The following is a 19277-nucleotide window of genomic DNA, read 5'->3' on the forward strand; positions in this document are numbered from 1 at the left end:
CGCCACAACCACAAATGAGCCCCAAAAGGGCAGCGGGGACCCTCAGCAGCTGCCTTGCCTATTGCCCTTAACAGAGGCGCAGGCGCCGAGCCCAGCTAGGGCTGCAAGGGCAGAAGAAGTGACTTTGGAGAATGAATGATTTCAAGAGCAATCTCTACACAAACTCTCCTTTCTGGCCTCTTCTGGCTCCTTTTAACTCTTGACCAGCGCTCGGCCCCGGCCCCTCCAACTCCCACCCCGACCCGGCTCGCGCTTCTTAGTGACGCAAGCCTCCCGTTCTCGCGGGAACTCGGGAGCGCGAGCCGGGAAAGGAGACCAAATCTTGAAATCTCGGTTGGCGCCGGCGCGGGGCGCGGAGCCCGACGAGGGGCGGGGCCTCGCTCCTGAGAGGGCGGGCCGTAGCCGGAGGGGGAGGGGAGAGCGCCAGGCAGGGGCGGGGCCGCGGGCCGGGACCTGTTGAACGCAGGTATCGCTGGCTGGCTGCGCTCCCTCGGGACCGAGGCCACTGCGCATGCTCGCCGGCGGCGCTGGGCCGGGAGCCCGAGCGCCCGTGACGAACCGACTGACTCCCGGCTTGTGCGGTGGTCGCGGCGGGCTGCGATGGCGATGTGAGTCGCGGGGAGGGGGGTGGCCCGGGGCGGGATGGTGCTGACCTGGGTGAGGACGCCTTCCCGCTGGACGCAGAACGCCTCCATCGCCCAGGCAGGCGCCAGCCGAGGCCGCGCGGGTTGAGAGGTGAGAGCCCCCTCACCGCCCGCGCGACGCCCGACCCCGCGCGACCCGGTCCGGGTCCCGCTTCCCCCCGACGGCGGCCGGACAGGAAGCGGCCTCGTCGTCTGGTCCCGCTCTCACGGCCCTGGCCTCAGCCGGTTGCCGGCGATCGGAGCCGGGTCCTGGGCCGGCTGAAGGTCGGCGGGGACGCGAGGGGCGCGGCGCGCAGCCGGGTGCTCCCTGCCGGCCCTTCCCCCGTACATCGCGGCCGGGGTCCAGCCCGCCCTTCGCCGCCTGGCCTTCGGACCCTCATTCGCTTTCACCCGCTCCAGCGTGCCCTTTGGTCCCGGTGGTCCCTCGTTGTCGGTCCTGCGTTGCGCGATTTGCTTCCCTCGACTGTGCATCCCCCCCCCCCCCCCCCCCCCGGTCGATACCACTTGGCCATCGCTGACCAGTTTTTCTCACTGTTAACACTGTTTTCCTCCTTTGGTATTTCATCCTAGCTCTTTTGTCAGTTATTGACTTGTGGGAGGGTGGGTTTTTGCTTGTTTTGTTGCTGTGCTTAAGCATCCCTTTGCGTTAGGGTTCTCTGTTCCACCTTGTCATCAGAGGCCCCCCACCCTCTTACCTCTCCGTTTTGGTACCCTGATTCATTGCTCTCTGTCCAGTGGCCCCTAAACCTCCATGCTGAACCGATTTCTATTCTCTAATCTTGGGTGGTTTTTTTTTTTTTTAATCCATTAAAATCTCTTTTTCTTATTTGTATGGATGGAGCCTTTTCATTCAGTCCATTTGTTTTACTTTTTATTACATCCCTAAAGAGTTGTAACACGCTGTTGTCTCTTCATACATACGCTCAGTATCCCTAGTGCAGCTTCCAGAGAAATCAATTTCATCTTTCTTCTGAAAAAAATCATCTAAAGAATGGCAGTACACTTTATTGAATCTTTAAGAAACGTATACCAGTTCATTTTATGAGAAACAGTCTGGCCATTTATAAAGAGTTAAGATATGGCAAAGGTTAATGCTCCAGTAAATACAGTTGTCCAGGAACAAATCTGAAATGAAATTTAACAGAAATTACTATATAAAATGTATTGATTTGGTCTTTATACTCACTGTTACTGTTGGTTGCATCATTTTAAGTTCTCTTAATAAATGTCTGTTTCTGCTAACAAGAATAGGGTAACTGCTCACTGAGGAGGAATAATGGAGAATAGAAATATTAATCTTTTGAATTGGGCAAAAGAACTTAATTAAAAAAATTGGGAGCTTTTCTTCCCTTCATTTCGAGCCAGATCTAATTTAATTAAAACTTCTGTTTCTGTTGATAATGGTGTAGTATCGTATTATGGAGGCATCTGCTGAGGCAATTATTTTCGGTAAAGTTTGCCTTTATTCTAGGGTTGAAGACCAACTGGATTATGTATTTCATTCTGGAATCTCAAAGCAGCCCACAAACAATAAATTCTTCCTTGTGTTATCTATGCCAGGTAGGAATTAAATTTTTCTATTTCTATTTTAAGAAGGGAAATACCAAGGCTTAAAAAAAAAAAAGAAAAAAAGTTTAGCCCCTTATTCAAGGTAGCTAGCTCACAGGTAGAATGCAGAAGGACCTGTTGTTAGTAAACTACATTTCTCTTAGAAGAGCTAGCTCTCCCCATGTGTGGTGAAGTGAAGAATTCTTCCTACCTGTAACATTTTAAATGCTTTTTCAAATGCAAATAAATCACTGCTGTTTCTCAAAGATGCTTGCTTTCCCCTAAAAGCAGGTCTTTTCATTTGTAGGGAATTATCCATTAGAAAGTCACCATCTATCTACACATTCTTAGTATTGTAGTGAGCTACTTTTATTTTCTTTGAAATTAAATAAGGGGTCTATATTAATACAGCATGTACTGGACTAAATGTCAACAGAGTCGAACCCATAGTGTAACTCAGTAGTAGTCTGTAGAAGCCACTTAACCTCTGCCTCAGTGTCTCCGCCTGTAGAGGGTAGTAATAATGCTGGCAACCCAGTAATCTGTCTGTAGTCAGCCCTTGTCATTTGAACATGCTTAGGGCCACCACAGACAGAAATTACCGTGTAAATACATAACTTTTTTGTTTGTTTAATTTTATACTAGTAACAATAAAGTTGACTACTTAAATCCCTTAAGGTCAAGCTAAACAGTTTGATTTTTCCCCCCCAGGTTTCTATGTAATATCTAGTAGAATACTAGTGAACTATGGACATTAGATTAGTTAATGTTCAGACACAATGAGCAGACATTGGATCACTCAGTATATAATACAGATAAATGCTTTATTTACCAGGAGCCGACACTTAAAGGAACTAAAGAATTTTATCTTTAGTTACTCTCTAGTTTTTTTGTCTTGTATGTTCACTTTAATTTCTGTAAACTATAGTCCCTTGAGACTTACGGGTCAGGAGAGATTGTTTAGGAGATATAAAGGGCAAGGATTTCCTTTGCTTTGAATTGAGATATTGAGGAAAAAACTACTTAGTGAACTTGTGATCTGCTCATGTGTTTATTTAAGTAAGTGAATGGAGATAGAGAATAGATTTTTAAAGTGAGAAGGGTCATCTTGTGTTGAGTGTCAGGAAGAAGGTTGAGGAATGAATAGGAAGCAGATGCAGAGTGGTGATATAGAGGGCATTGTTACTGGATCCAGAGGCTTTCAAAAAAGTTCAAATGCTCATGTTGTTTGGCATGTGTGTTTTCAGGAGTCAGTGAGGCACCTCCACAGTGGTTACATATTTCAGAGATTGGGAGTTTTTTAACATGTACCACTTTTTAGTTATCAAGGGCATGCTAAATATAAAAATTGACCTCTTTAGTAGATATATAAAGATGCCGGGTGTACTGTGCCATTAAAGGATATCTCCTACTTAGATAACCTCTTACATAGTTCTTGTTTTTATGAAACCAACTTTGTGAATTATCTCTCAACCAAGAAACCATTCTGAGAAAATTATAGTGTATATTTTATTTTGGAGTTTTGTCAGACCAATCATAATACAGAAATTATTTCTAAAGTATCTTGTGAATATAGAAATCTGGGTTTGACCAAACACAGTGGGTTCTCATTAGTCATCTAGAATATTTCTGTTGCTGCCTTTAGCAACAATTTAGTCTGACTTAGAATTGGTATTCCTTTATCGAATCCCTTGAGGTTGCCCTATAGAATGCAAGGGCAGCATTCTTAATTGTTTTTAGAACAGTGGTGACTGTCACACATGGTCATTCATATGTTCTAGTTGCCAATAAGTTAGACTTGGAAATGCTGCTCCCCCCTCGTGTGTAAGTAGCACCATCAGGGATTATCACCTCACTGTAGGACCATGGAAGCCTGTGTACTTCCAACTAACACTTCTGTGGAAGCCTGAGTACCCCCAGCTATCACTGTTGTCTTTGGGAATTGAGAGCTCCAGACTGCTCTCATCCTTACTCAGCTTTAAGACTTAAAAGTAGTTCCCTATTCAGGTAGACAAGGTTAGAAAGTAATGTAATGCTTGTAGAGGAGTTTTGAAATAATCCTCATCCTGGTGAGCCAGGGAAATGTTAGGCGTGAAATCAGGAAAAAAGATTCTTTGAGTATCTAATTGAAATCTTCAGTAGATTTTCCCAGCCTTTACAAAGATCTTCATTGGATTTTAATTGGAGCTAATCATTCTCCATTTAAAGTTCCCTGTCCTATAAAGGAAGATATTTTCAAGCCATATACTTGAAAAATACAGTTATTACTAGTTTTACTTGATCTGTATTATTTTTGAATAGATATTTCCTTGAATAGAATGGTATTTAAAAATTATGATAAAAATCACCAGGTCAGCTATTCACTGATCATGTACCAAAACCAGTGTAGTGCTTGGTGTGTATTATCTTTTAAGCATTACTTTTCTAGCTTGGGATTATAAAATTATTTCCATTTGCGAAAACAGGTTTAAATCTGAATTAAGAGTCCAGATCTGGTATCAAAGTTGCTAGTAGAATAACAACTACAAGGAGGCATAGGATATCAAAAAAACATTGTTTCTTACAATATTTTTAGAGAGTTGTGATTCGTTTTACTGAGTCTTGATTTCTCTTGAGATAACCAAACAAATATTTCAAGCACTGTTGAACACACCCTTGACCTAGACCTTAGATGATCACTGTGGTTCACTAGGCTTTTGTAACTGTGGCTTTTCTGAAGTCTTAAAGGTGTATGATAGTGTGACATATTCAAAGGATTTCTAGCCTATGGTGTTGGCAGAATTGTGTTTACATTAATGTATCCTTAAAAATATTGTATGAACTGCTTTTAATAAATTGAATAATTTCTATTGTACAAATAATAGTGGAGGTAGGGTTTGTCCATCGTCACATGAAAAGTTCTTTGTTCACTCCGTTCTCATGTACAGAAGGAAACACAGAATAACTCTCAGGATAACTAATGCTTCCTATTGTATTGTATTTCTTAAAATTTGCTGCCCTTTTTTTATGCCATTGACACAGTTTTCTAGTATCAACAGTGTTCTTTTTGTTGTTTTTTTAAAAGAGAGCCTACATAATATGTCAGTTCTAATATTAGTAATAATGCATTTCCTTTCTAATATTCAGCTGTTTAAACACAAGCTTTCAAGAAATCAGAAGAGACAATCTCTTCAAAGTACACTTTTGTTTGTGCATCTGTGGGTGTGGGAACTTTAGGGTTCGTTGGAAATACTGTTCAGTGCATGGGAAACTGAATATAGTTAATTTAGTGAGTGTAATTTTTTCCCATTAGTGTTGTGTTCTGATTTTTGCTCTAGTGGGAACATTGATCTATGACTTCATAATGATTAACTGTTTTTACAGCAGTACTGGTATGGATTTTAGAGTATTGTAAGTACAAATACAGGCAATGGGGTTGAACACGTTTTAATTTTTTGTCTTTTTTCATTATTTCCTTTCTATGTGACTTTGAAATAGTCTCCTTTCTATGTGACATTGAAACAAACATTTTGACCCTCAATTTCTAGACTTATAGGAGAAATAAATCAAATAGCATAATTAAAGCTACCAGTGCAGGAGTTGCTGTGCCGAGTTGTAAGTGATTTTCTTTGTTTTTATTTTACTTTGCTGTTTGGTCTATATTTGATATCACCGGCGGAGAACAAAGCTTTCCAAAACATGTCTGTCAAGCTCCTCTTCCCTTTCTTTTGGTAGGTCTGTCCTCTCTCCCCTCCCCAAAGAAGAGAATCAAATTCCATAGTTTTAAATATTGTGTAATTCACACAGTGTGCAAATGACTGGTAAAATGCTAAGTTGAGAGTTTACTTTTGATAAGTGAATGCCAGCAAAACTTTCTAGATATGACTTTCCTTACTTAATGTATCCTCTTTATTGTAACAACTCCCATGAGCTCGGATTTGCTGTGAGTCACCCTTTTAACTGAGTGGTTTTCCTACTGAGGTTATGTACATGCAAATGATTCTGAGTAAAATAAGAAAAGGTTAAAAGCTATCTATGTGGTGGTGATATTTGCAGGTTGGTGCATGCCAGGTTGGCTGAGCCATTTAGAGCAGGGTATGATCCAGTACTGAGCATGGTTAGCTCCTGTAAGAAGCAAAAAAGTTGGATAGGATGTCATGGCCTCAGCTAACCAAAAAAGGAACATAAACCTAAGAAATAAGATTTGCTCAGATATTCAGAATCAGCCAGCCAGTGCATACTTAATCACATGATCAGAATTTACACGGGATAGCAGGCTTGATACAAAGACTACAAATCCAGATGTCACTGGCTGATTGTTTTCAATATATATGCTGTGGTTTATGACTTGGTCAAGATTAGCTCAAAGTAGTTATGTAAATTTAGAGTTCTAAATTTAGACTGAAACTCAGGGAAGCGAAGCACTCCTTCCATCAGGAGGCCCATCTTCTTACTGCTCGGTGGACTACAAACCTGGATTATTAAAAGAATTTTGTGTTACAAGAAAACAGCATTCTGAAGACTTTTAGGGTTCCTCCTATTTAAGGTCTCCTAATTATTTCTTTAGAGAAACCCAGGAAATTGACACGGACTTTATATTCATTGCTATTAGATGCCTTGAGGTCATTCCATTCTAACCTCATTAGAAAATTTCTGTACCATATTTCTAATTAACATACTTAAATTTAACTATGCATTTTAGATATTCTTCCTAATGTTGGTTGTAAATCCCAAATATCAGTCTCAGTTCTCACTTATCTATTAGAATGTGAAGGAATCTGCTGTTTTTTCATTTGAGATCAGTTTTCATGTCTGTCATAATGTGAGCCTCTCACTATAGTGATTATGAACATTAATAACAGTATGGCTCCTTAAATGCAAGCTAAACTATGTTAGATAGTATTTAACTGGGGAAAAAAATGAACTTTTTCACGGTACTGAAGGAAAAAGTATTTCATGTTTTATGAGAAAATGATATATTAAATGCTAACAAGGAGCCTTTCGAGGAGGTTTTTTTGTTTTTTTCTCTTCTGTAGGTGGTATCATTGTTTGTACTGTCACTATTACAGGTTCTGATTCCATTTATCTTACAGTCCCTAAATTACAAGTAGAATTCAGAAACTAGCTGTTGCCTCCAGCATTGCTCAAAGGTGGCCCCTGTATTCCTTGGGCTTACAAAAAGTATGGCATCTCTAATTTGTTCAGCTCCTTTTCCATCTGCCTTAGTAAACAGAATGTCCCAAGGGCGTCTGTGATCCTGAAGTTGAAGAGTTAAGGCTGCTCCTTGATTTCTGTGAGAGCAGTTAATTTCTGTGGTCTCCAGTCCATCTTAAGGGACTTCTGAACTTTGCCTCACTTTCAGGTGCTTCCACATCACAGTGTTCTAAAACACTAATGACTTGTGAGTTGAGGAAGTGTTTTAGGATCGGTGTGGATGATGTAGGAGCATCTCTTGCACTTTCTTAAAGTTCATCCCTTGGCAATTATTTGGTACTGATGTCTCAACTGCTCTGATGGGAGGTTGGTATCTTGGTATTCTTAAAAGCTATGCATGGCAGTACTGTGTATTTAGTACTACTTCTGGGGCAGTTAGTGTATACATTAGCCAGTTAATGAGACAGCTTAGTATGAATAGACTGATACACAGTAGAAATTTGTGAGTGCCTGTAATTTAAAATTTTCTAGTAACCACATACTTTAGACACAGGTGAAATTAGTTTTAAGGGGCTGGTGAGATGTCTCAGCAGATGAGACATCACACTTGCTCCCAGTGTGATGACTCACAGTAGAAGGAAAGAATTTACTCCTGCAGATTGTACTCTGACTTCCTCATGCATGCCATTATTGTGTGCCCCTGCATATTAAATACAAAAAAATGGGTAAAACAGGTAAAATTAATTTTAACAATAATTTTGGGTATTCTATCTAAAATACTACCTTGAGATATGTCAGTATAAGTTCTGAAGAGTTGGTTTGGTGGTTAAGAATACTTGCTACTCTTGCAGAGGACTAGAGTTTGGTTGCCAGGATCTGTATCAGGCAGCTCACAGCCACTAGGGAATCTGGCCCCTGTGGGTACCCATATATACACATAAATCAAAAGTTTTAAAGTTTTAAATATTTTTAAAAGATATGTTGTGCTGGATAGTTTTTTGGTTTTTCGAGACAGGCTTCTCTATGGAGAAGCTATGGAGCCTGTCCTGGAACTCACTCTGTACACCAGACTGGCCTTGAACTCACAGAGATCCACCTGCCTCTGCCTCCTGAGTGCTGGAATTAAAGGCGTGCGCCACCACCGCCCGGCCTGTTGGATAGTTTTATGTCAACTTGATGTAAGCTAGAGTTACTGAAAGGAGGAAACCTAAACTGAGAGAATGCCTCCATAAGATCTAGCTCTAGGGTATTTCTTAATTAGTGATTGATGCGGGAGGGCCCAGCCCAATGTGGGCTCTCCCTGGGCTGGTAGTCCTGTGTTCTATAAGAAAGCAGGCCGAGTAAACCATGGGGAGCAAGCTAGTAAGCAGCACACCTCCATCTTCTCAGCATCAGCTCCTGCCTCTAGGTTCTTGCCCTGTTTGAGTTCCTGTCCTAGTTTCTTTGGATGATAAACAGTGATATGGAGGTGTAAACCAAATAAATCCTTTCCTCTCCATTGCTGTTTGGTCATAGAACCCTTAACTAAGACACATGTCAATATAAAAATGAAATATTTACATGATTTTTTTACTAAATCTTCAAAATCCATTATGTATGTCAGTATATTTAAGTACATTTCTTTTTTGTTTTTGTTTTTAGAGACAGAGCTCACTGTATAGCCCTGGCTGGCCTTAAACTAGCCATGTAAACCAGGATGGCCCCAAACTCACAAAGATCTCCTGCCTCTGCCTCCTGAGTGCTAAGATTAAAAGTGTGTAATGCCATGTCTGACCCTAATATTTTTAATACTCTACGTATAATACTTAAAGTAGTATCAGCACAATAAAGCTATGCTTAATAGGAATCTTAGGATTTCTATTGATGTGAAGAGACACCATGACCATGGCAACTCTTTTAAAAGAAGATATTTAATTGGGACTGGCTTACAGTTTCAGACATTTAGTCCATTATCATCACAGTGAGAAGCATGGCAGCACGCAGGCAGGCAGGCAGACGTGGTGCTGCAGAAGGAGCTGAGAGTTCTGCATCTTAATCTGCAGGCAACAGGAAGTGAACCATGACTCACACTGGGTGTAGTTTGAGCATATAAGACTTCAACTCCCCGTCCCACACACACAATACATGCCTCCTCCAACAAGGCCACACCTCCTAATAGTGCCACTCTCTATAGGCCAAGCATTCAAATATGAGTCTGTGGGAGCCATACCTATTCAAACCACCTCAGTAGGGAAATCTAACATGGCTTTCATGTTAAATTGAAATTAAATTAAGAAATCAGTTCTTCAGTCACACTAGACACCTCTTTGTTGTGATCTCCATGTTGGACAGAGCATTTCAGAAAGAATAAGAATGACTTTCAGATTATCACTGAATTTTTTTTCTTGGAGAGAAAACTAACTTCCTGAAGTATTACAAGGTTTTTTCCTCCCTGCATATCAGATTTGCTTGGCAGAGGTGGGGAAATCCTTTCTTGTCTCCATAAGGGCTCTTCAGTACGAATTTCTTACTGAGTACTATAGTCATCTTGTCTGGATTGGGGTTTGTAGATTGCTCAACTGAATTATCTGTTGGTGACTTAGGAAATTGTGCAGAATGGATTCCTATTTGATTGGCCTCCAGATTATTGAATTCTATATTCTGCGTTGCCAGGGCTAGAAGAATAAACCATTTAGTCTTGGGTAAGACAGCTGATTCTGGTAGCATCAGAGGCCAGGGTTAAATTGATAGGCTCTGAGCCAGCCCTAGACTGTCCAAAAGGCTGGGAAGCTCATGGCTGTGGAGGTGGCAGAAAGGTACTTGCACTGGAGAATGCCCTATGCATAATGGAGGTAAAAGGAATCCTTCCTAGCAATTTCTTCAGTGCTTGAGAAAGGACGGATCAGGACTTCTCTTGTGAGTGGCATAAAAATCTATGTAAGTTAGAAATCAATTTGTTAATCTGTAGAATGAATTTGCACTTTTTGAATTGGGTTTGCAATGCATAGTTTTTGTCCTTGTTTTTTAATTAGTTGACAACTTTTAAAAATAAGATTTTGCCGGTTGTGGTGGTGCACATAGGTAGGATTTGCTGAAGGAGGCAGATGCAGGAGGAAAAAAATGGCTTCCAGCTTCCTCTTGAGAATTTTGTGCCACCAAGGCTGGACTGGAGATCACAGAAAATGTTTGGTTCCTCTTGCAGAGAGGTAGCAAGATTTGACGGAGCCAAGCAGCATTTGCTTAGCATTTCATAGATGGAGAAAGACTAGTTTGTGACGAGAGAGTCACAAACATGTTCAATGACCCTGAGAGTCCTAAAGTTTTCTTGCCCCTTTCATTCCTTTACCTTTTCCTTAAGTTCTTTTGTTATTTTTTCCCCCTCTAAGCAATTCATAAAATCAAAACTGCCTGTGCTTTAGAGGGTCACAGTGAAAGTCACAGTGATATATAAGCATCATTTACGTATTTGTACACATACATATTTCTTTTTAAAGTTACTTAGTGAAAAGGGAAGGATGTAAATAAAGGAGATAGTAATAACATAACAATGTTATGTTATTGGAATAGAAATTGGAGTAAAGGGAACTTCTGAATGTACACTAATATAGGAGCTTATTTATCAGTACCTGTTTTCAACATATCTGTATCATAATTCCTTTTTCCAAATTGGTTTATTTCAGATAGAAGAAAAATGATCAGATTTATGGAATCTTTAATATTAGTTAAATTTATTTTACTAATAATTAAATTTGAGTACCTTCCATGTGTCTGGCCATAGATATGACTCACTAAACAGTAACCAGAATTTCCCACTTTACGGAAGTTTATATTTTAGATGTAAAAGAGTAAAAAAGCTGGATTTGTAGCACTTGCTTACAGTTGAATTATTTAGAGGAAGAAGTAGAAAGATTGGGAATTCAGAACCAGCCTGGGCTATGTAGCGACACCCTGTTTTTAAAAGGTAGTAGGTAAAGTGTTGTGAGTTATTTGTATACTAAGATATATTGCTATAATTGGTTTAATAAAGAGCTGAATGGCCAGTAGCTAGGCAGGAGACAGACACAGGCAGGATTTCCAGGGAGAAGGAGGAAAAGAAGAAGGAATCTAAGTGCATGAATTACTCCAAAGAGATGCCAACAAGACATGGAGGGAATCAGACATACAGAATGAAAGAAAGGTAAAAAAAAACATGAGGCAAAACATAGATAAATATAAATGGGTTAATTTAAGTTATAAGAGCTAGTGGAACAGGACTAAGCTGAAGGTCAAACTTTCATAATTAGTAATGTCTCTGTCATTATTTGTGAGCTGATGGCCGACGAAAAAGCTTATTACAGTAGAGTCTTTAATATTTTAAAGAGACATAAGTGCATAGAAAACAAATAGGCTGTAGCAGGAAAATATGTCCAGGGCAGGCCTAATTGAGAAGCTGGTATTTGAGTCTAGCCCAAGAGAAGGTGAAAGAGTGAGTCGTGTGCATACCTGGAGGGACAAGTGCTCTAGAGAAAAATGAATACAAAGACTTTGGGGCCATCTAGTGTGCTTGAGGAATAGAGAGAAGTGAAGTATGACTGGAGAGGGCAGACTGCTAGGAGATGAGGTCAGAAAAGTTATGAGAGATCCACATACACTAGGGTATAGATGAAGTGCATTTACTGTATCAAAGAATCATAAGATTAAAGAACTGAGCAGTGTCTAAGCAGCTAAGACACTCTGGAATCCACAACCTTTCCCTTCTTTGCCAGTCTAAGAGTTTGGTCCTAATCTGTGGGATCAAAACTAGATCACTGTCAAGAAAGTATTCCAGCCTAGAAAAAAATGAAGGAATGTAGCTGTAAGTTTTCCTGTGTCCCGCCTGGCAAAGTCAGGACAAATCTCTCTCACTTGCCAGGCCCACAGCTGCTGGGACCCAAATAAACACACACAGGCTAATATTGTTTTTAAACTATGGCCATGGCAGGCTTCTTGTCATCTAGTTCTTATATCTTAAATTAACCCATTTCTATAAATCTATACTTTGCCACATGGCTTGTGGCTTACCGATACTTTTACATCTTGCTTCTCATGGCGGCAGCTGGCAGCGTCTCCTCAGCTCTCTTTTCTTCTCCCCTATCTCTCCAGTTAGAATGTCCCGCCTAACCTTATTCTGCCTCACCATTGACAAAACAGCTTTATTTATCAACCAGTCAGAGCAACATTTTCACAGCATACAGAAAGACATTCCCCCATCAAAGGAAGGTGACGTTCAGGGCAAAGAATTTCCTTTTAAACAAGTAAGGCAGATGCTACATGCATCACTTCCATTTCTATCCCATGAGAAGGGTCAGTTGGCCACATTCCATGGGTAGGATAACTTGGCATCAGGAGATTGTTTCAGTCTCAGGCTGGGTGACCATTCACTTGGAAAGGAGAAAAGAAATGACAAGCAGTGTACCAACCAGTCTGCTACTCTAGCCATCCAGATAGCCCATGTGGAACCTGTCAGAACATGTTATCTCCCTTCCTAAAACCAAACCAAACCAGAGAGCCCTCTGTGTTCCATTCATCCTAGGTCACAGAGAGATCTGCAAGTCCCGTTACCCCTACCCCTCCTACATGTGCCAGTATTTTATGATAAAATCATTTGGGAAAACAAACAGTAGGAAACACTTTCTAGCTGAGAGCAATGCTGGACTGTGTCCTGGCAGTGGAGGAATGCCTGTGTTGATTGCATTGGGAGCCCTCTGATTGCTGTCTGGATATTTCTTCCCTATGTTAACCTCCATATAGCCACATTAAAGCTCATGTTGAAAGTTTGTCTTCTTTCAAAGGTACAGTTTTCATAGCCTTCCATAGCTTCCTGCTATTGCAGATTCTATAACTTGCAAGTTACATAGTCACAGGCTTTTGTAGATTATTTCTTTGATAAATACTGTTCTGTAAAAAAAAAAAAAATAGGATTTTTATGACTTTTTTCTCTATTCTATTTTCTGTGACAGTGACTCACTAAACTTCTTTTGTGGATGTGGTTCATATGGTTGCCCTTCCTCTCTGTATACCTGCTTCATTTTAATGGCCTTATTTTAGTGAGATTCATCTTTATCTCTTGTTTAGTGGCCATTGTCTTTAAACTATGTGTAATAACAGGCACTTGCCAGCAGCACCTTTGACCCAATCTTGTTTTGTTATTGAGGACTGGGGGAGTCCAGCCCCTCGATAGTCCCCTCCCAGGGTCCGGGAAGAATCTACAACCAGCTGATAATTAATCTTTGAAGAAAGGAAATGAATCTTTGTACACGAAATTCCTTAGTCCATACACTTTATTATTCTGTCAGTTCTCTCTCTACAAGCTTATACTCTGCTCTCATTTTTAGCTCCTTTCTTGCCCAATTTCTCTTTGCATTTATCCGTTGTCCCCTCTAGGTTCTATCTTAATTCCTTCAACTAGTTCTGCCCCTTCTAGGTTCTCATCCATTTAGTTCTTTCCCATATCAGCTCCTCTCCCATCTCCTTCTCTCTCATCTTGTTCTTCCCCATCTGGCTCTTCCTCATCTCCCATCTCGTTCCTCTAGTCCTCTCTTCTAGCCCTTCAATCTAGTTCTTCCCCATCTCAGTTTGTTCCTCTCAAGTTGTTACCCATCTAGTTCTTCCATTCTCTTTTCTCTTCTCCATGCTCTTCTCTCTCTGTCTACAGAAAATACCTGCCTTTTCTTTCCCTGGGCACGTGGTTCCCTGCCTCCTCAGGAAGGTTGTTTCATCTCTCACCTTGATATGTAAAAACCTCTTTTGTTCTCAGTCAAAGTGCTCTGGAGAACCACTAGGCCTCCTCAAGGCAAGGGGGATGGTCTGAGCTTCATTAGCACAGGAAACAAAGCTAGGCATCTCCCGCCAGTTTGTCTCCTAAGCTCAGCAGGGCAGTTAGTAACTTAGTAGGTTCAGCAGGTCTGGGGAGCTGAACTGTTTGGTCTGGGCACACAAGGATTTCATAGCAGAAGACTGCTGGAATATTAAAGGCTGGATAACACCAAATAGTCATAATAAATGGCTTGCCTTTTGACAGACCCTTGGCCGGTCAAAGTTCAGCTTTAATACACAGCTGAATCTCTATGATATATTCTTGCAGCCCGCAAGATTTTGTCAACAATTTTTAGAATTCTTTTGAGAAAGGTACTTATCCTGCTTTGGGATATTGGAGTACTTGGCTGCAAGACCCCAGTTTCTGCTCCTTTATTTCCTTTCATCTTTACTTACAAACCAGCCAAAGTAAACACAGCAAAGAACCACCCACACAACTGGTGCTATGATTCTTTTCAACTACTTTTCTGGGGCTCTGGCCATAGCCATATGGACACCTAGTTCTGCAGGTTATTGTAGATCTTTTATCAGTTGTTATGCTCTATGTAAGAGAGTTTATCTGTATTTTAGTATGTTTCCTTGTTGCCTGGTATGTAATTACTAAGCTAATGCCATGTATCTTAGGATTTTGTTGCAACTATACCCTACTTCTGGTAATTATTGATTCATATGTTTTAGGGTTCTATTCTAGCTGTACCCTACTTTCCTTATTAAATTCTGTGCATAAGAAAAGCCAATTAGTGTAACAGATCCCAAAATGAAAGGAGCTTAAGAGAGAACTAAGTTTATCTCTCGCCCATGTAATAGGCTCCTACTGGTTTATGTGAGATGGGTGCTGTATACCTTAAAGGGACTGAATATGTAAGGGACGCAACATCTAGAGACTGAAATCTTAAAGCCTTATTGTTACCTTTCTACTGTACTATATGTGCTTACTGCTTTTCTTGGAATTACTGAGCCCATTGTGATCCAGAACTGACCTGCACTTATTTCTATGAAATGGGGAGTCTTTTATCTAAAGATACATTGATTTGATCTATACTGATCTTTATTATTTGTTGATGAGATTACTAAAGGACTTGGCAGAATCTACACTATCATGACAAGAAAAATGTGAAGAATGAACATGTTCCTCATTTTAATGTTTTTGGAACACAATTACATTAAAGGCAGAAGTTTTTTTCATGTGAATATTTGAAATGTAAGGAAAACTACAGCGTAGTCAGCCTTTTGTCATTATTTTAAATACTATGTTTTATGCACATGTGTTTATGAAATACATGCGTGCATATTCATGAAATTTGAAAAATCACTACTTCGTTATTGTAAGTGAGGAATTCTACACTTAAAAATTAATGATAAGTTTCCAGTGTTTTAGGTGTTGATTGAGAAGCATTTCTGAACCACTGAACTAAGAAAGTACCCTATATTGTACTGTGCAGTCTACATGAGTGAATCCTTAATAGAAACGCATAATAGTGATGAAGTTATAATGCATTCCCAAGCCTTGAGGAGGATGTAGGTCCTATGTGTAAATTGTGATTGTTAAGTAATGAAATGTAGGTATCTTTAAGGTAAATTTTGTATCTCTTAATTTTATTTGAGATTTTACTATTTCTTTCTCCTAGGGGGAACAATATATTTTTAACAACAAGAATCAGTAACTGGAAATACAAGATTGGTTATTTAATAATGTAAAATGAAGATTTGATCAGCAGAGGTAAGCATATGGCATTTCTTTTGCACATAATTTGTCATAGGTTAGAATATTTGCTGAATTTCAGGGAAATACTTTTTCAAGAGCTGTGAAACTGGGACTTTTACTATGCTTGCATGCTAATGAGTTGCTTACCATGGTGCCATAAGGTTGGCAGAAGACACTGGACTCACCAATCAAAGATAAAAATTGTTTCTCCACACAGCATTTGAACTAGAGTGCCAGGTGACATCTGCATAGGAGTAAATTGTATTATAGAAGAGCAATCCTGAGCGAAAGGGTCCTGAAACTTTGATAATGGACAGTGGACCATCTGTTTTCTGCTTTGGAAGGCTTTACTGTGTAGAATAGTCTGCAGATCTGCTCTTTGTTCTAAAGTGAGACACTGTGTCTGATGTTTAAAACTGTAGCAAATGTCCCTGAAGAGATAGCCTGGAATAAAAGCTGTCATCGGTTTCTGTGGTTGGAAGAGGTGCAGAGACACCAAGAGTCAGTGGGGAATTGTCTCCCAACATTTCTTTTCTCTCAATTGCTTCTTGGTAAGGATGTTTGTTATTTTTCTGAAGCAGTGAAGATAGAAACCACTGAAACACCAGTACTAGGTGACTGTTTAAACTGTAACATGCTCACACAATAGTAGTTACACTTAAAATCATGTTCCTTGTACACTTACTGGCTTAAATGTTCTTCAGAAAATTATCTAAAATGAGCAGATTAGAAACTGTGCTTGCCATTGATGCCAGTTTTACAGAAATTGTACTAATGCACTCATATGAATCTGTATATGTCAATGAATATGTGAATGTTTTAATTTTCACTTGCCTGTGTACCTCTTGTTTTAACTTCTGGGAAAATGAATGCCTTTAGGCTTTTATAATGAAGGGGAATTTTTTTATTCAAAAGTGCTTTGTTTTTTAAGCAATATTTTCTTAAAAAAATGTATTCACGGATGATCACATGGATGTCATCAGGGGAAACAAATGTTAGAAAAGCGTCATAACCAACCAGTCTTCAGTGATGAAAATTGTACTGCTGTTTGGCAGTCTTTGGATTCTGGTACTATTTAGGTGGATTAAGCTAAGTTAGGCATATAAATTGGCATGTCTGTTGTCTTTCTCATGACCCCTTCCCCTTTTTAACTAAGGTGCTGTTACCAGATTTGTCCTCTGGGTATAAATTAAAAATGACTGAAGTTCAAGCAATGGTAGAATTCTCTGTGGAGCTAAACAAGTTCTACAACGTGGATTTATTCCAAAGAGGGTATGTATTTTATAGTAAGAATTTAATTACAGATTTTGTTTCAGCATATATAAAAAAAAATGAGCTGTATATACAGGGTGATTATAGTCTAAGTAATTTCATTTAACTAGATATTTAGGGGTTGTGCACATGGATTTAGTGATAATGCTGAATCTATTGAGTATATATTTATGAATTTATATTGATCATTGAGGGGGTACTTTAATGAAAATGTACTATTTCATTTTTACTGTTTAAAAGCAGATTGTTGTAATAGAGGAAAGATATTTACAAAGAAACAGCTAAGTAGTTATACAAAGCATATATGATGAAGCTTCAGTAGGTATAGGAAAGTGTAGAAATCAAGCAGAACACTTCTCTGGACTTGTCTATTAGTGAAGTCATTCCAGTGATGTTAGCAGCAATAGGAAAACAGCCCAGCACTGTTGTGCAGCCTGAGGTGTTTCCTTCCCCTTCGAGATCTCCATTCAGAGAAAGCCGTATCTTTGATGCTCTGCAGAAAAGTATTTCACAGTGAACCAGGGTACAGCAGCTGCTTACCAAGACAAAGGATGGTGTGCTTTCAAGAGTCAGCATTTAAGAACAAAGAAAGAGAATTGTTTAGGAAAATCGCAGTCCATAATCCAAGACATGGATGTGAGGTTCTCAAGAGACAGTCTCATTTCAGTGCCATTACCATCTTGTCTACCTGATTCTGTGTCTCATTGGTATAGGCAAAGTGTATAATTATAACAAGTTTTAAAGATTAAGCAAATCTTAAAATCTAAGTTAAAAATTAAGGAAAATTATATGAGCTTGTTTACGTTTTGTTATCTTAAAGAATTTCTTTTTGTAAATCAAAATTTAAGATGGTTTTTGAGGCACTTTGTTTAGGTTTAGTGGTGTGAAAGAAGTAGTAATATAGTGAACTTCAAGATTATAAAGACCCTAACCCTAAATAATCATAGTTTATTAAGATTTATTCTCATTTGCATGTCTGTGCATGCATTCACGTGCCTGTGTGCGTGTATGTGTATATAGGGCCTACAGAGACCAGAAGAGGGCATCAGATCCCCTGGAGCTTAAGTTAAAGTGCCTGTGGGCCACCTGATAAGAGAGCTGGGAACTGAACTTGGGTCCTCTGCAAGAGCACTAGCCACTCTTAACCGCTGAACCGTGTCTCCAGTTTGTTTGTTTTTAGTATCCTTGTTTGAAAGGTCTTTAGGAAAACAGGCATTATCTCTGTAGGCAGCTTTCGCTTTATACTGAAGTTTCTTGGCTTTCAGCAGGAAAACAAACTAGACCCTAGGGTGAGGGACTTCTTCTTCCCTGTGTTCCTTTTTTTTTTTTTTAATGTCTGTTTAACCTACCTCAGAGAGAAAGAACTAAAATCCAGGTAAGACTTAAATAGGCAAAGGATGAAGTGAAAGATTCTTTTAATAGGAAAGCAGCTTGAGCCAAGTCTTGGAAATACGAACATTTTATTTATTTATTTTGTTTGTTTGTTTATTTTAGATAGGGAACTTAAACTCATGACAGTTCTTGTTCCCCAGTTTCCCAAGTGCTGGGATTATTATGGGTATGTACCACCAAGGAATATGTTATTTTTTTAAGGGTATTTAGGAAATTGGATATTTTCTAGAATTCTAGAGAAAAAACAGTCATAAGGCAAGGCAAAGCTATGTTTCTGATAGCCTTTAGTGCCTGGAGATGAGTTGATAGTATGAATTTAGGTAACAGTCGTTTCCAAGTGAGAATAGAATTATTACTACTACTGCAAGTACTTGTTAGCGTGGTATCTTAGTTATTTTTCTATTGCTGTGATAAAACACCATTAATAAGGCTACCTATAAAAGAAAGTATTTAATTTGGGCCTTACACTTTCAGAGAATTGGGGTCTATGTGATGGAGTAAAGGCATGGCAGCAGCTGAGCACTGCTTGAACCTTAGGTTGGAGGCAAAGTGACACTCTGAATTGGTCTCAGTTTTTTGAAATCTCCAAGCCCTCTCCAGTGACATACCTTCTCCAACAAGGCCACGTCTAACCCTTTCTAAACAGTTCTAAACAGTTCCACCAACTGGGACTAAGGTTTCAGACACAGGAGCCTATGAAGGCCATCCTCATTGAAACCCCACTCCACATGATAAAATTGATGGTTACATGGAAGGGATAGAAGCACAGT

At 39.6% G+C, this 19277-nt stretch overlaps 1 protein-coding gene across 6 annotated transcripts in view; it reads left to right on the plus strand.

Annotated features, from left to right (window-relative positions):
* Nucleotides 1-465: 465 nt before the first annotated feature.
* Nucleotides 466-19277, plus strand: part of Fam135a (family with sequence similarity 135 member A) — an 83936-nt gene continuing 65124 nt past the window's right edge. For 3 of the 6 annotated variants that reach the window (XM_052745273.1, XM_052745277.1, XM_052745276.1), the window contains exons 1-4: nucleotides 492-608; nucleotides 2116-2204; nucleotides 15767-15858; nucleotides 17000-17115. In XM_052745273.1, the coding sequence (XP_052601233.1) occupies nucleotides 17039-17115 (77 nt within the window). In that variant the 5' untranslated portion in view covers nucleotides 492-608; nucleotides 2116-2204; nucleotides 15767-15858; nucleotides 17000-17038. The other 3 variants (XM_052745279.1, XM_052745274.1, XM_052745275.1) reach the window with 3 other exon arrangements.

The sequence above is a fragment of the Peromyscus californicus genome, unplaced genomic scaffold, assembly GCF_007827085.1.
Source record: "Peromyscus californicus insignis strain IS unplaced genomic scaffold, ASM782708v3 Scaffold_19__1_contigs__length_69161282, whole genome shotgun sequence".
In the NCBI taxonomy this organism is placed as follows: Eukaryota; Metazoa; Chordata; class Mammalia; order Rodentia; family Cricetidae; genus Peromyscus; species Peromyscus californicus.